General features: G+C 43.5%; 2 protein-coding genes across 6 annotated transcripts in view; one reads left to right on the top strand and one right to left on the bottom strand.

Annotated features, from left to right (window-relative positions):
- Positions 1–2,119: 2,119 nt before the first annotated feature.
- On the bottom strand, positions 2,120–11,251 carry FAM72A (family with sequence similarity 72 member A; the record flags this gene model as incomplete). Of its 2 annotated transcripts, XM_079696654.1 has the most annotated exons (4): positions 2,120–2,214; positions 6,081–6,205; positions 8,728–8,805; positions 11,100–11,251. In XM_079696654.1, the coding sequence occupies 4 exons, from the start codon at positions 11,249–11,251 to the stop codon at positions 2,120–2,122; spliced, it is 450 nt and encodes a 149-aa protein (XP_079552780.1). The 2 variants fall into 2 exon arrangements, with proteins under 2 accessions (XP_079552780.1, XP_079552781.1); XM_079696655.1 differs by lacking the exon at positions 6,081–6,205 and having other exon boundaries at positions 2,160–2,214.
- Positions 11,252–15,148: 3,897 nt separating this feature from the next.
- SRGAP2 (SLIT-ROBO Rho GTPase activating protein 2) overlaps positions 15,149–16,136 on the top strand; it is a gene marked incomplete at both ends in the record, with an annotated part of 235,228 nt that continues 234,240 nt past the window's right edge. For all 4 annotated transcript variants that reach the window (XM_079698757.1, XM_079698756.1, XM_079698755.1 and 1 more), the window contains one exon: positions 15,149–15,215. In XM_079698757.1, the coding sequence (XP_079554883.1) occupies positions 15,149–15,215 (67 nt within the window). The remainder of the gene's footprint in view (positions 15,216–16,136) is intronic.

Below are 16,136 nucleotides of genomic sequence, written 5' to 3'. Positions count from 1 at the left end.
GCCTTCCCATAACCCGGTTAGCCAAAAGGTAGCTGAGTAATTTGAAATACTCTCCAGCTGGGGTGGGATCACATTTGGGGTTTGCTTCAATCAGTGAACCTGTCTCGCTTTGCTCTTCAAAGAGCTCCTCAGTCAACCATAGCGTTTGAAGGCCTGAGCAGAACGGAAACCAGATGAACTCTGTTGAATTCCAAACTTGCCACATTGTCTACTCTAGCATTAAACTCTTCTTCTCTAACTGAACAAGTTAACTGAAGAGGTATATAACGTAGTATCAATTTATTTTTTATCTTATCCATTATGCCACCTTGTCCCAGAGTCTTTAAGAGTTTAAAGAAAAAAAAAAAAACCCAAATCCAAACCAAATTGTTCCACAATCATCCCTTTGGTTCTTTTAGTGACCTTCTGTCAGTGCTGATAGTCAGGGTGAAAGACTTTTGGAAAAGTTTTCCAGTACTAGTAACAGCATTTCCTGAAGCATCTTTTATCTTTCATCTTTCATCTTTATGCAGCAAATGATCCTGTCAGTGCCCACAGGTCAGTTTTACCCTAAGATCCAGTGAGTTTGTTCAACCTTAAAATCAGTCACTGAGGCCCTCACCTAGAGCACATAACAAGGTAGTTGTTACCAAGCATGTGTCCCAGCTAAATAAAATCACAGCTGATTCATGTCTGAAGGTGCTCAGGGGGTACAGTATAATGATTAAGAACAGGAGCTCTGGAGTCAGTTTGTCTGTCTGAATCAGGCCACGCCTCTGACTGGTTATGTGACTTTAGACAAGCTTCTTAGCCCTTTATGCCTCACCTGTCTTATCAGTAAAAAAGAAATAATAATGATACCTACCTCTCATGGGTTCCTTGTGTGGAATAAGTGAATTAAATGTGTAAAGCACTTACTGGTACATGGTAAGCATGCAATAAATGTTACCTCGTATATTCTATACTTTTATGTTTTTAGGTAAGAAAAGTGGGTACAATAAGAAATATTTTTCTCTATATTTTTAGGTAAGAAAAGTGGCTAAAATTAAAAATTAAAGGAAGGCTGATCATTTTTAGAACAAAACTTTATTTACAAAACTGTAACTTGGTCTGTTTTGGTATGACTATTGACAAAATGCCTTTGACTAAAATATTAGTTAAGGTGATACATTGATTTTTAGCTTTTCATAAAACAAGAATCCAAAACTGTTCCAGTTTCTTATTCCTGTGTGGCTCTGAATGCAGATAAACAAAACAAAACAAAGCAAAACAAAATTAAAAAAACCTTCCTTATAATGTACAATGGCTTAAGCAAACCACTTCTTTAAATTTTTTCTATTTAAGGGTTAGGACTGAGACTACTCATCTAAAATTTGCTATTCACAGAGAAAGCCCTGGAGAATAGGAAAACTTAAAGATGGAGGTTATCTGGCTTTCATAATACAATATCCGTATGACTTTAGAAGAATGTAAATAAATAATATTAGTAAACAGTATATATTGATAATTTCCTGGCAAATTCATTTATCTAACATCATGCTGAGGAATCAAGAGGATTTCTCCATACATTCACAGTCTTGTTCCATATTAACAGTTATCACCAATATAACATATGATAACCAGTACCCATGGAAACCTAACAGCCTATTTTTACAAGGTCCCTGTTAAGCTTTAATTCCCAGCTGTGCTTCACACATATATACATGCTTATATGCATAGATTTATGCATGGATATAAGCATGGTGATATATGTGTGGATACTAATGCCCCTTATTCGAATGTAAAATTAATACCATCTGGCATCTAGTTGTAAGAAAACCGTTCCCAGATTGGGAGATAGTTGAGTGACACATGAAAGATTCTTCTACTATCTGAATTTAAGAGTACACCTATACTGGGAAGAGGGATGGAGAGAGGAAGGGTAGAAGTAGAAGCAGAAGTAGAAGAAAAGGACTACATTGGTTCAATAAACTCAGGTAATTAATTTGAGACAGAAAATAAATAAACCAACAAATGCCCCATTTTTGTTTTCCAAAAAAATAAATCACTGGCAAATCCTTACTAACAATTTTTGAATTGGTCCATTAATATATTTTTTACATAGGAAAAAGTTTAAATATTATATATATTATAATTCTATTCATCTAATACACTCCTCTGCTGAGATATCTGACATGTCTTCATCTGTACTCTCTTCTACCTCTGGCAAGTTGCCCCAAAGTAGGAAGTTTACACCTGAAAAGAAAAGCTCATAAAATTATTTGGTGCTGACTACTGTTACAACTCAGAACATGATATATAAAACCTTATATGTTAACATTCTTATATTAAATCACAGTGTTAGCAGTTAAGAGAAAAGCTATTAAAGAATGAACCACAAATAACATGATTGATACCTAGATATTAAAATTATCCAACATCTAGAATACAATCATTCTTTAAACACTTTTAATTAAGGGCTTGAACTCTAGAATCTTGGAATTCAAAAAGATCTCAGGAGTCCATTTTCTCAAACCTTGCCTCCAGCTACATTATGCCATAATCACTCTACACTGAGAATTTTCAAATCTATTTTAATGATTTTTAAGAATGGAGATCTCACAACATCTTTTTAGATTACATTTCTCTTGGAGGGTGCATGGGAAAGGCCTGAATAAGTCTCCTCATCTCCTCAACAAGTATGGAAGTCACTGGTGCCTTTCTTCTGGTTAAAAAAAGCAGGGTTTTGGAGCCAGTTATAATATGAACAGTAATCCTTGATATACATGGGTTTTAGGCTAGAGGCTGTCAAGGTAAAACTATAAACTTTAGGACCAGGTTGTAGCCGTCAGTACAATAAACAAAACGACAGTCTAAAGCCTCATTATGAAAGAACAGTCAAATATCATATTAAAGAATCCAGCACTGGTATACGATACAAGACCACATATATGGTAGGGGATAATAAGACGGTTTATTATGGGCACGTACTATATTATAACTTGAAAGCACTGAATTGAAAAAAAATTCCATTATTTAAATTTTATTTATTTATTTATTTATTTATGGCTGTGTTGGCTCTTCGTTTCTATGCGAGGGCTTTCTCTAGTTGCGGCAAGTGGGGGCCACTCCTCATCGCGGTGCGCGGGCCTCTCACTATCACGGCCTCTCGTTGCAGAGCACAGGCTCCAGATGCGCAGGCTCAGTAATTGTGGTTCACGGGACCAGTTGCTCCACGGCATGTGGGATCTTCCCAGACCAGGGCTCGAACCCGTGTCCCCTGCATTGGCAGGCAGACTCTCAACCACTGCACCACCAGGGAAGCCCAAAAAAATTCCATTATTAATTGACCTCTTGGAGAGCCAATAAGAAAGCAGATCTCAAGCTGTCCAATTGTCATTGTGGGCACAGGGAAGACTCAGCAACTCTGGGTATCCACTCCACACATACTAAGATAGTGGTCACATGGTGGAATAGAATGAGCCAGGGTTTGGAGATTTGGTTTGAATCCAGTTTCCACCACTAACAGTACACCATGGATGTTTTTACTACTTTTACTACAAATGTATATAACCACACGCAATATATATTATTGTTTTGTGTATATAAATTTTTTATAGTATGCTATTATATGTATCTCTTCTAATTTGCTTTTTTCATTCAACATTGTTTTTGAGATTTGCCTGTCCATATGTATAGATTTAGCTCATTTCTTATTTCTGTTGGGCATTCCATTCTGTGAATTAAAAACAAAAAAACGATATATATCTTAAACATGGCCCATCACTCGTCCTTTCCTCTAACTGCCTATTTTGCACAGGTGCCCAAGGAGACATGTATAAGGATGCACACTGTTGCATTATTAAAATAGTGGAAACAATGAACTGTCTCTCTTGGGTGAGATACTGGAGTTTAATCAGGCAAGAAATTAGCATCTATTTGATGCATATTGATGTCTATCATATTATTTTCTGTAATTTTTTTGTATGTTTGAATTGTTTTCAATAAAAAAACACTTCTTTTCCCCGGAGAATGGATGATGTTCTGCTTTTGAAGAGATGACAGGATAGTAAGGAATCACTAGGCAGAAATCTAAGGGAGAATTAGAACCCATAAAGGTGAATGGAGAGCTGAAGACAACTTTCCTTTGAGGGCATTTGCCAGTCCCACGGAATCTGAACTGAGGTTTCCTAAGCCTCCACAGGAGAGTCTCAGGAAATCAGGTCTACACGTGAAGGCTAACCTAGAACATAGACTTCTTGGGGCCCTTTCAGTCTAAACAGTCTAGAATTTTATAAAGCTTGTGTACGTATTACTTTGATGCTGCTGATTCAGGTGATTCAAGTACAGTTCCAATGCCATGAGAATTCCTGTTTTATACGAAGCATCTAGAAAAATCTTCCTTCAAATCATAATATTAGGGTTACAAAGGAGAAGTTTGATATTCTTGGAGTCGATACTCAGAGACATGAGTGGCTCGGCACAATTGGTTCAAAGGAGAAAAAATAAACTAAGAGACTGGATCTGACAGAAGCAGCACCTTCCTTTCTCTGTTAAGAAGGGAGGAAGGAAATCCTGTGATACATCTGTTTCTCATGGATTAGATTCAGTGCAAATGGAAGAATGCTGGGCTTTTATCTTTGAAAAATTGACCAATATTAAAAAGTAAATCAAAATTGAAAAGCCTCCGCCCTGTGTTTTGAATTCTATGAAGCAGGAAAAATAGTATCAAAGCAGAAACTTCCTTTAATGTGTCCCATGAGCAACACAAATATAAAACCGGAGGCCTAAATTAGGAAGCTATATCTCACTTGGGGGGGGTTCAGATAAGTCCTTGATCAAAAATGGCCTTCTTAACATACTAGAGTCTTAAATTAAGGCCTCCAAATGATGGGTTGAAAGCCACAACTGAATGCCAGGTGATTAAAAAAAAAAGTTAGAGTCTATAAAAACCCAAGCATAATTGGAGGGTTTAAAGACACTGACAACCTAGCTTACAACTCATGATCTCTTAGTCTGTGAAGGCAAATCATACTTCAAAAAAAGAAGTATATTTTAAGTTCTGAAGAAGACTAAGACACACATTTAAAAACCTGAGAATGTTAGTGCCAACTTGGATTCTCAAGTTCTTTAAACTTGTTCTGTATACTAAAGTTCTGTAAACTTTAGTTCCCTGAAAAAGTCCCACTAGGGCTTCCCTGGTGGCACAGTGGTTGATAGTCCGCCTTCCAATGCAGGGAACACGGGTTTGTGCCCCGGTCCGGGAGGATCTCACATGCTGCGGAGCAGCTGGGCCCGTGAGCCACGGCCGCTGAGCCTGTGCATCCGGAGCCTGTGATCCGCAACGGGAGAGGCCGCAACAGTGAGAGGCCCGCTTACCGCAAAAAAAAAAAAAAAAAAAAAAAAAAAAGTCCCACTAAAAGTCAACTTCGTATTAAAGTCAACTTCGTATTCTGTGTAAGCAGATATTAGACATTGAGAACATGTGTCCTATAACAAAACTGAAAGGCTCCAGACAATATAAAATGTATTATGTAAATATCTTTTAAGAATAGGTTGTGTATTTTTCTACTAAATAATCAGTAAAACATACTGGTATTAAATATTTCCCTTGTCTGAAATTTCATCATAATTTATTAATATAGATGTCAAAATGGCTATTTTTATCCTGAAGCAACATTACCAAATACAGAGGTTACCTAGTTTTCCTTCCTCCCAGCTCGCCATGACCCTAGCCTCCCCTCCTCCCTTTTCTTACACACACACACACACAGACCCATACACACAACTGACTATCAAATCTAAATTCTTCCAAAATTCTCTGGAGCCATATTATGTATCAAGGCAGAAATTTAGAGCAATTAAAATATTAATTTTAAAAGGCCAAGAAATCCAGCCAAGTTTGAGGCTCCTAGATATGATGATGGAAATAGAAATGCAATGAATTTTGGCTAGTAGTTTCTGTAAGTAAATGTTTGGGATAAAAGGATCGAAGTTTCACTCTAGTGGATCCAACCCAGGTGAGAAAATCTCAGAGGGGATCCTGAAATGATCTATGGAGAGGTTCACTCAAGTCTTGGTAGACAAAAGTTAGAGGAACGTCTGAGTCTGTTGTTTCTTACCAGTAGAGTCTAGTCTGTTAATACCATAAACTGCCTGGCTGTGAAACATCCAAAAGTGTCCATTGTTGCAGGAAAGAAGGCAGGAACAACATGGAACAATCACATGATAACCTACAATGTTCCCACTAAAAAGAGAAAGTAAATATTATTAGATACAAGGTAATATCTGACCATGTAAGCATTTTTATGTGCTAATGTAAACAGACAGACCATATAAAGATCTCATTTTCTCCTAACAACCTCCATTGCTGGGATCTTTGGGATGGGAGTTACTCTGATAATGGTTACAGTTCTACTGCCAAGTGGGAAAATAGTCTTTAAGTGAAATAAGAGTAACATATTCTCTGTTTCTTTGCTAGTATTGTTTATGCATTCCCCCTTCAGAAGCTAGTTTCTAAATGCCATAAGGTTGTGATTTGTCCAAAATTGATGGGCTGTATAGACAAAATACATTAAGTAAACTCGGACCTGTGGATAAAAGGTTTTTGCTCTCCCCAGGACTATGGCAAGTTGGGTTCTTATATGTTTCAGGTCCATGCCAGCACCTAAAAACTGTTTCAACAGATGGAGGAGTAGGAAGACAGCATGAGCCCATGAAAACCGAACACAAGCTGGCTGATCTAATTTTAGTCTCAGTGTTTTTGAAGGAATTCAGAAATGAAGCAAATTCATAGCTTCTAGAGAAAGTTGCAAAAGTTTTTACTGTCTCCAGCGTTATCCTTCTGATTAGAAATAACTCACTCTTCCATAGGCTTTCTTCCTATCTGGTCACTATTAAATAGAATGAATATACAGGGAACATTTTAGCTAGAAGTTTTTTGTTTTTGTTTTTAATGACCACATGAACTGCTTACACCTTGAGTTGTAAAAATTCCTATTATAGCTTGTTCCTCCCCTGTGAGATGTGAGTCAGTCATTTTTGTGAGGCCCTACAAAAAATACTATAAAAGGTACCAGCCCACCTCAAACATGTCTTCTAATCATAATCGGCTTGAAAGGCAAACAAATGAAAGTAAAAGATGTTCTTGGATTAGGACTGACAGTTATTTATAAGGTTATTGTAAGAATAAATTCTACGGCTTTAATTACCACCTGTATTCATTCATTCATTCACTCATTCAGCTAATGTTTACAGAGCATCTGCTATGTGTCAGGTACTGTTCTAGGTGCTAGGAATAAAGTCCTTGTTCTCATGGAGCTTTCTAGTAGGGACACCTCAGATCATTTTGCTCCCTTGTTAAAACTCCTTCAATAGCTTTCCATTGGCCAAAAATGAAAACCCAAAGACCCTTCCTACCAAGGTTTAGATCTGTGCTATCCAAAACATGGCTGTTGAGTACTTGAAATTTGGCTAGCCTGAATTGAAATGTGCTGGAAGTATAAAAATACACTAGATTTCAAAGACTAAGAATAAAAAATAAGAATGTAAAATATTTCATTAATAATTTTTTATGTTGGTTATATGTTGAAGTGACAATTTTTTGAATCTATTAGATTAAGTAAAATATACAATTAAAATTAATTTCACCTGTTTCACCTGTTTCTTTTCACTTTGTAAAATGTAGTTACTCAAAATTTTTAAATTACGTATGTGGCTTGCACACATCTATTGGATGGCGCTGCTCTAGATTATCTGGGTTCTGACTGCATCGCTAATCTACCCATACTACTCTCACCTGATGTTCACAATCTCTCAGCCACATTGGCCATTGTCTTTTCTATTCCTTGAACATATTCTTCTTTGCCTTGGGTTCTCTGCCCTGGCTGTTCCCTCTGCCTAGAACATTCTTCCTCTGGCTCCTCCCTATCTCATCCTTTAGGATTCAACTCCAGTGTTACCTTCTCATGAGGAGGCTTCCCTGACCATGCTATCTAAAATAGCTCTTATCATTCTCTCAAGCTCTATTATTCTCTGTCATTTATTATTATTATTTCCTTTGGAGTACTTCCCACCCTATTTAAGATCTTATTTATTTAAATATCTTACTGATCGGTTGTCTTCCTACTGGAATATAATGTCCAAAGGTCTATGACTCTGTCTTCTTTATTGCCAGATTTCCAGCCTCTATAACAATGACTCGCACATGGTAGGACCTCTGAGTTGTACTTTATAGTTTACCAAGCCTTTTAATATTCATAATTCACTTGATCTTTACAACAACTCTGTATGGTAAACACAAAAGATATTATAATTTCTATCTTAAGAAGATACCTATCTATCTTAAGAAGATACCTGTCTTCTTAAGATATAAATTAAATAAGGAAACAGAGTTTCAGAGGTTTAGAGATTTAAGAAGTTTACTCAAGATAACAAGAGAATAAGGGTAGGGCCAGGCAGGGCTCAAGCCTGATTTTTATGACTGTAAATCCAAGCGTTTTTTTTTTCCCCTCTAAACTGCATTGCCATTTTCTGAAAGTTAAAGCAGATATTTGCTAATGCACTTTGAAAAACTGTAAAATCACATACAAAGGTAAAGTGTCATAAGACCCTTTTGAAAAACAGTCCTAAGTAACAAATGGTTTTTCAACGGTTCATTGCATGGGTGATAACCAGTGCTCGATGCAGCCCACTGAACCTTTCTCTGTGCTTCGGTGTAAACATCCATCTCCCAAACCCAGGGCTATTTGGAATATTGCCACACATTACCATTTTAAACATGCGATGTCCTTCAGTTTACATTTGCAAATTTCAGTGAAATAGCATCTTCCAATGAAGTCCACTGCACTGGAGAGGGAAAAGTATAGAGATAGTCAAGTGTACTGTTAAAAAAATGTTGTGCAAAACACATAACATAAAATTTACTAATTTAACCATTTTTAAGTGGACAGTTCGTAAGTGTTAAAGTGTATTCATATTTTTTGTGCAACAAATCTACAGGCCTTTTTCATCTTGCAAAGCTGAAAGTCTATACCCATTAAATAACAACTCCCCATTTCCCTCTTCCCCCAGCCCCTGGCAACCACCACTACTTTCTGTTTCCATGAATCTGACTACTTTAGATACCACAGATAAGTGGAATAATACAGTATTTGTCTTTTTGTGACTGGTTTATTTCACTTAGCATAATATCCTCAAGGTCCATCCATGTTATAGCATGTGACAGGCAGGATATCATTCCTTTTTAAGGCTGGATAATACTTCATTACATGCATGTACCACATTTTGTTTATTCATTCATTTGTTGATAGACATTTGGGCTGCTTCTACCTCTTGGTTATTGTGAATAATGCTGCTAAGAACATGGGTGTGCAAATATTTCTTCTAGATCTTGCATTAAATTCTTTTCAATATATACCCAAAAGTGGTATTGCTGGATCACATGGTAATTCTATTTTCAATTTTTTTGAGGAACCGCCACGCTATTTTCCACAGTAGTGATACCATTTTACATTCCCACCAACAGTGCACAGGGTTCCATTTTTCCATACCCTTGCCACAAAATGTACTTTTGATTATGATTTAGCATGAATTTTGTAGACTCAAAGAGCTGCAAGAGAGTCTAAGAGAAACTGTAAGAGAACGATAGTATATTTTGTAAGGGTAAGTTAATATTTGTGAGCTCACTATAAATATGACAAACCTTCTATTCCCAAAATCTTAAGTGTTCATTGATTCATATACAGCTTAGCACATTAATCCATCACTATTATAACCCCTACATGGAAGAGAAGACAAGAGGAAAGACCTGATTGTACTCCAGACTCTGGTTTAACCTTTAACAATTCACATATCTGAGCTCTCCTTATGACTATTTTATACTTACCATAGCTATTGCAAAGACGAATGGGTTAATATTTAAAACTGTTGTTTCTGTATGTGCTACTAAAAAGAAAAGGCACTAGACAATAAATCATAGAAACTTTGCAGTAGTAGGTTCTAGATTTATTGTCTAGTGCTTTTTCTTTTTGCAACACATACACACACAAAGAGGTACTTATAATAGCCCATTTATCTTTGCAATAAATGAGGGCCTTTGGCTTTGCCATTAGGCATGACTACACTTAAACCAATGAAGATAAGATTTCAAGGGAGGAAGAGTCCACAGCTTTGAGTATATTTAATTTTTTAAAAAGTTTCTATCATTATCATGAAATTCATTTTAAAGTAGTCTGATTATTAGTGTGCCTTCTCTGGCTCTGTGTCCAAAGAACAGCTGTCCATGTGCATTTTGGATAATTTCTCTTTCACTTTAATGATAAAGTTTCAATAAAGAGCAAAATCTTGAAAAGCATGTAAAGGCACATATATGTTGACTATAGAAAGAGAAAGTACCTTTTAGAGCTAGAAAAAGGTATATTTGAGTCAAATAAAATGGCTATTTTTCCAAATAGGAAGCAAATTCTTAAGGACTCTACACCTAAAAGTGGGTAGTGATTGAAAACAGAATTTAAAAAGATTTGAGTATGCAAACCAATGCATAATATCTAAAATAAGCTTTATGGGTGACAGGGATTATTTGAGGGCTAAGTCCTGTTTCATCCCATAAAAATATATATGTCTCTCTCATTCAGAAAGAGAGAGAGAGGGAGATGATAAGAAAAGAATACTGAATTAGGTGGACAATGGATCTGAATCAGCATGCCAATTGCAAAAAATGGTAGAAAGCTAGGGAATGTTTTTTTGGAGTAAAACTTGAGGAACAAAAATCAAAAACACTTAAATGACCTCTCTTCTCCAACAGTACAGAGAATCTTGCTTGAATTACCTACCGTCTCAGTCATGGACTTGATCCAGTGAGAGGAAGGTTTGTCAGGGCACAGTAGCCAGGGGTTCAACTGAAGGGACCACATGACTATAATTGAACTAGAAGCATTACATCAGGACTGACCACTCTGGCTAAACCACAGACTTTGTCCAGACAGTCTGCCCCCTTAGTTAAACTCTAGGGGGATCATCAGACTGTTGGGAGTGGCTGGAACACCAAAATGATAACCTCCTTGTTGACTCCCAGAGGTTCAAGCCATACACTTTTCCCATCTAGTTAAAGGCTACCGTTGCCCGCCACTAGCATGACTTACTTGGTAGGAGGGATGTCTGTAGAGAAAAGGTCTATTTCAGTGTCAGCCAGCAAAACAGCCTTCATTCCCCTAGAGCTGAGCACTTGTTTACAGAATTTGCAACACAGGATGGACACGCGCCGGTCATTGAAACTACAGTTGCTCGTAGACATGGCGTCCGGGGAAGGATGAGGTGTGGGATTTTGAAAATAGAGCAATACCCTCCCTAGTTGGATTCTCCCAGGCTAAAAATCAAATTGCGAGGCCTCGATCTTTTCTAAGCCCGAAAATTGAGAAGGAAATGAGTTCTTTTCTGTTTTCCCGTGGGAGGGTAAAAGTAGTATTTATTGAGTAGAAACCAGGGAGAAGCAGCAACCTTGGCTTTCTCTTTAACTTTCGGGGAAGGGAGAGGAGTCTGAAGTGGGGAGGAGGCAGGCTGCAAGGTGCCTCGGGAACTTCTCTAGTTTTCCCTTTCTCCAGTCTGAAGGATTCTCTACTCTTTAGCTCCTGCTCCTTTTGCAATTCCCTTAGCTTCTCCCGTACAGGCTCTTTTATCTAAAGCTTCCCCCTTAAGCCCCTCCCTCGGAGCGCTCCAATTCCTCTCTCGGATCACGGGCTAAGCGTCCCTACCCACGCGTCCTCTTTGGAAATCTTTCTCCTCTCCCCAGGATTCAGAAATCCCCTCAGCTTTTACCACCGGGCAATCCCGGGTGTTCCTTAATCCTCCCGCGACCCTTCTCCGCTCTGCTCTTTCGCGGGCCGCCCGCTTCACTTCTCTCCTGGCAGTTCCCAGCCCTCAGCGTGCGGGCTCTCGCGTCGTTCCTCTCGCGACTCCCTCCCCTCAGCTTTCCCTCGTGCCCCGCGCCGTCCCCTCAAGTCTTTCCCGAGCGGCCGCTCCAGAGCTCGCGGTGGTGCTGGTTGGTCGGGGCAGAGGTCGCTTTGGGGGCTCCGTCGGCGTTGGTGTCTCTGCCACTGAACACGTCGTTTTTTGCTCCCTCTTCCGTTCTCTGCCTTTCCAACCGGCTGTCAGTTTGAATTGCCAGCGCTGCGCACCCATTGGAAGAACTAGAGTTCGCCCATGTCCCGCATTGGAAGGCTCGGGAGCCTGCCCCTGACGAGATCTTAGTGGCCAGGAGATCTACGCCCCGCCCCAGTAACGGTGCCTAGATAAATTCGGCTTGCTGGTTGGCCGAGCTTGGCCCCTCCTCCGATCTCATTGGTCGGCTCCGGGAGGTTTGGGCGAACCCTACTCCCGCCCCAGTGAAAGCGGCAAGGCTCGCCCTTCGCGCTTCTCATTGGAAGACGTTCTACAGTCCCCGCCGTTCTCTACTCTGTATTGGCTAAAATTCTCCGCAACGCCCCTCCTCGCTACCCCGGTCCAATTGGTCGTGCCTTCTCTCAAAAGTATGTGTTTGGCTGTTGGTTCTATCTTAATCCCGTCTATCAGTTCTACTTTGGGGTTCGGCAACCCGGGGAGGAGCTTACTCTGTGACCACGCCTCGGTAGTGCTAGTCACACCTCCAAGTTTCGCCAGCCCCTCCTCCTCATTCCTAGCCTCTTGGGATCACCTATTCCTATTGGCTACAGGCCCCATCGGTCGATAGAAAGTGGGCGGTGATTGGCAAGGGGGTGGGCTCTGCTTCCCGGCGGGGTCCTGCGGAGTTGGCGGAGGCTCCTCAGGGGACTGGGGGACCGATCTGCGTAGACGCGGGTGGCGGGGAAGAGAGGGGAGGAGAGCTCTGAGTGGGAAGCGGAGCCGGGGGCCCGGGACCCGTCGCGTCAGAGCCAGGTAAAGGCTCCTTCCCTCTCCCCTTTCTTCTTCCCCGCCGCGGAGCTGGAGCCCTGACTGAACAAATCCGGGCAGAGGCGGGAAGGAGAGGGCGCGGATGCTGCTTTCGGCGTCGTCTTAGCGTTGCCGCCCGAAATCCCTCAGACCGCCTCCCTCCTGACCCACTCCCAATCTCCCAGTACAGCCCAAATACTTCTTTAGGACTGCATCTCCGCCCTTTACCGTACTGCCTGGGACTCCGCCTTGGCTCACATGCCGCCGCGCAGTCTGCACCCAGCCCCCTCCCCAAGTCCTCTGCACACTGGCAGCCTTGGTCCACCTTCGGGCAACCGTCGCTGGCATCACCCGTAACCATCGGCTGCTCTCTTCCTCTGTCTCCAAGTCCTGGCAGACAGTCGGGTTACAGCCCTGGACCCAGAAGGATGGGTGTTCCGCACTGCTTCCGGGGCTCTTCCCCTGCCCCAGCCCCCGGCCCGCCCGGAATGGCTCCTCTTCACGCACTCCCGTTCCCAGACCTATATCTGGGTCCCCAAAGTTGCTAATATCCTAGTACTCCATGTAACATCGCGGCCCACGATAGTCTCCTAACTTCCCCCTCACCCCCAAGGTAATCCTCCCTTTGCCCTCTCCTCGCCTATCAAGCGTGTGCAGAAGCTCCAGTTATCCGCGGTTCCCGTGCAGCCTCAGGACCCCACCTCTCACCCCCCTCCCCGCTTCCTGCCTGTCTGAACCACCACGCCGCTTCTGCTCCCTGTTCCTCCCTCGGTGCGGCCCTTTCTCCAGGCGCGGGAAGTGGGAGACTCCCGGCGCGGAAAGGGAAAGGGGCGGCCAAGGAGGGAGGGTCGCCGCTGCGGCGCGTCCGGGAGCGAGACGTCCGGCTCTGCACTCGCGTCCCAGTCCCTCCCACCTCCTGGGCCTGGGTCGGAGCGGGATCTCCTCGGGTACCTCCTGGTGCGAGGAGTCGGGACTGCGACCCTCAACGACCTTCCCCCAACCCCCAGCCGGGGATTGGGTGCGGTATCTGGGATCTCTGGGCTTGGGTGACCAATTGGGGATGGCCTTAGAGGCGGTGGCTGCCTTCCTCCCCACCCCCCGCCTTCCCGGTTTTCCCGACTCCGACCCTCGCCTCTAACCCGTTTCCTGCTTCTGCCGACCACATTGTTTTCCTGGATGTGTCCCGTGCCGAGCAGGCTTTTTCCTGCAGATCACTCCCCCCTCACCCCCCAACATTTTGCTGCCAAGAGAAGCTAGCAACCAAAAACAAAACAACTGGGAGGAGGGGCGCAGGGGAAGAAAAGTTGTGCCCGGGTGGCTTGTCCCTCCCTGGCTTTGATCCCCTTTTAAGTCAAGGGAGTTGCCCCAGCCGGGGGTCGGGGGCCGTATCAGAGGCAGGGCCGGGAGGGTTCCCTCCGGTAGCCGCTGCCCAGCGCTGGCAAGGTTCGGGAGGTCGCCGAGGTGCCGCAGTCCCCGCCCGGAGCCCCGCGTTCCCGCCGCTAGTCCCCACCCCAAGCCCTCGAAGGCGGCTGCTCCAAAGTGTTTTCTTTCAGCCTTAAAACAAAATCCGGAGGGAGCTTCCTTCCTCCCCACCTCGCTGCGCCGGGCTCTGCGGGCCGGGCGGCGTTTGGCTGAGATGAATGGGCCCAGGCCAGGCTGGAAACGGCTTCCCTTACCCCACCCCCGCATCGATTAGGATCTGCGCTGGGGCTGATCGCCCCCTCCTCTTTTCCCTGCATTTACAGGCAAGTGAACCGGAGCCAACGACTTCCGATCCAGTCTGCGCTGCTGCGGCTCCCGTTTGGGATTTGATTTGCAGCATCTTCGAGGCTGTGCAACAAAAAACCGCGAAGCACGCCCAGCCCTCCCCCGGCACCCCGATACGCACCCACTCCCTCCCGGGGACCCAGCTGGGCGAGTCCACATCCCCGCGCCCCCCACACCATGTTGTGCGGAAGGACTTCCACTCCCCGCCTGTGTCGTTGATGTCAGACCCCAGGCCAGCCTCCGGGCGCTGCAGTTCTCCCGGCTAATGCTGAGGCTGCGGCTTGGGCTCTAGCACAGGAACCAACCGCCGCCGCGCCGGCCCCAGCGCCCACCGTCTGCATGTGTCCGCCGTAGCCGCCTGCCCAGCCCGCAGCCCGCGCTCCCCGGAGCGCTGGAGACCACCGCGGGGGGCCCCTTCTGCCCTTGGGAGAAGCGATCTTGGAGGTATTGATTTCGGTGGTTGGATTTTTCCCGTGGATTTATCAATTCACAATTCGAATTTGGAAGAAAGAAGGAAAACATGACGTCTCCAGCCAAATTCAAAAAGGATAAGGAGATTATAGCAGAGTACGATACTCAGGTCAAAGGTAAGGGCTTTGAAAAATAGCATAATGCATATTCTCTGTAGACCATTGAGACATGGATTTCCACCCTGATTTGCAAGATGTTCATTTCTTTGGGTGGAGCAGGCGGGGGCAGGCTGACCCCAGAGGTGGTTTCATATGTGGGTCTGAGCCTCTGAGGGACTGGCCATGCCGGGGGCCACAGGCTCTGGAAAGGAATTTTCGGAGTGGGCTTTAGATTTGTCTGTAGGGCTGGCCATTATTTTGGCAGTCCTTTTCCCCAGGCTAAATAGGGTGGGGGGAGGGGCAGGAGGTTCTTGGAGAGAGAAAGGCGGCAATTTGCCTCTGGGTGTCTGGGTCAGGTTTCCTTGAAGGACAACTGAAATCTGACAGGTGTTTGGGAATTTATTTCAGAGGTTGAAGAGGAGTCCAGGCAGAGAAAGGCAACCTTGAGAAGGTGTACCATTTGGAGAGCCCTGGGAGAGGAGGGGTTTTTTTCTGATGCACTATATCAAAACATGACACTTGCTATGGCATCAGGCACAGAAAATCTTTGGCCACCTTGGGTGCACCTTGTACCTGCCTGGTCTCTGGTTGTCTGCATTCAGAGATCAGAGAACAGAAAGAATAAGGTCACTCACACCCGGTCTCCGCCCTCACCTAAACCTGAATGGAGTTGGGTTATTGCTGGGTGGTGCTGAGTCTGGAGAATGGGAAGACATAATTGTTTAACCCTTCTGTGTTGTCCTCTGCTCCAGAATACATGCTTTTAAAGGCCTGCTTACCTCTCTGCAAAAATATGAGGGGTAAAGCAAAATGTGGACCTAGAGAAAGCAAGTGGCCTGCTAGCACATCTAGTCCACTGCCTGACTTGGTGCATGAATCAAAACCCCTTCCCAGATAGCCTTTTTTAACCAGCAATTCCCATAGAAGGGGTTCCTGCCT

The sequence above is a fragment of the Hyperoodon ampullatus genome (assembly GCF_949752795.1).
Source record: "Hyperoodon ampullatus genome assembly, chromosome: 2".
Lineage (NCBI taxonomy): Eukaryota > Metazoa > Chordata > Mammalia > Artiodactyla > Ziphiidae > Hyperoodon > Hyperoodon ampullatus.
This window is presented reverse-complemented; position numbering and strand designations above follow the sequence as displayed.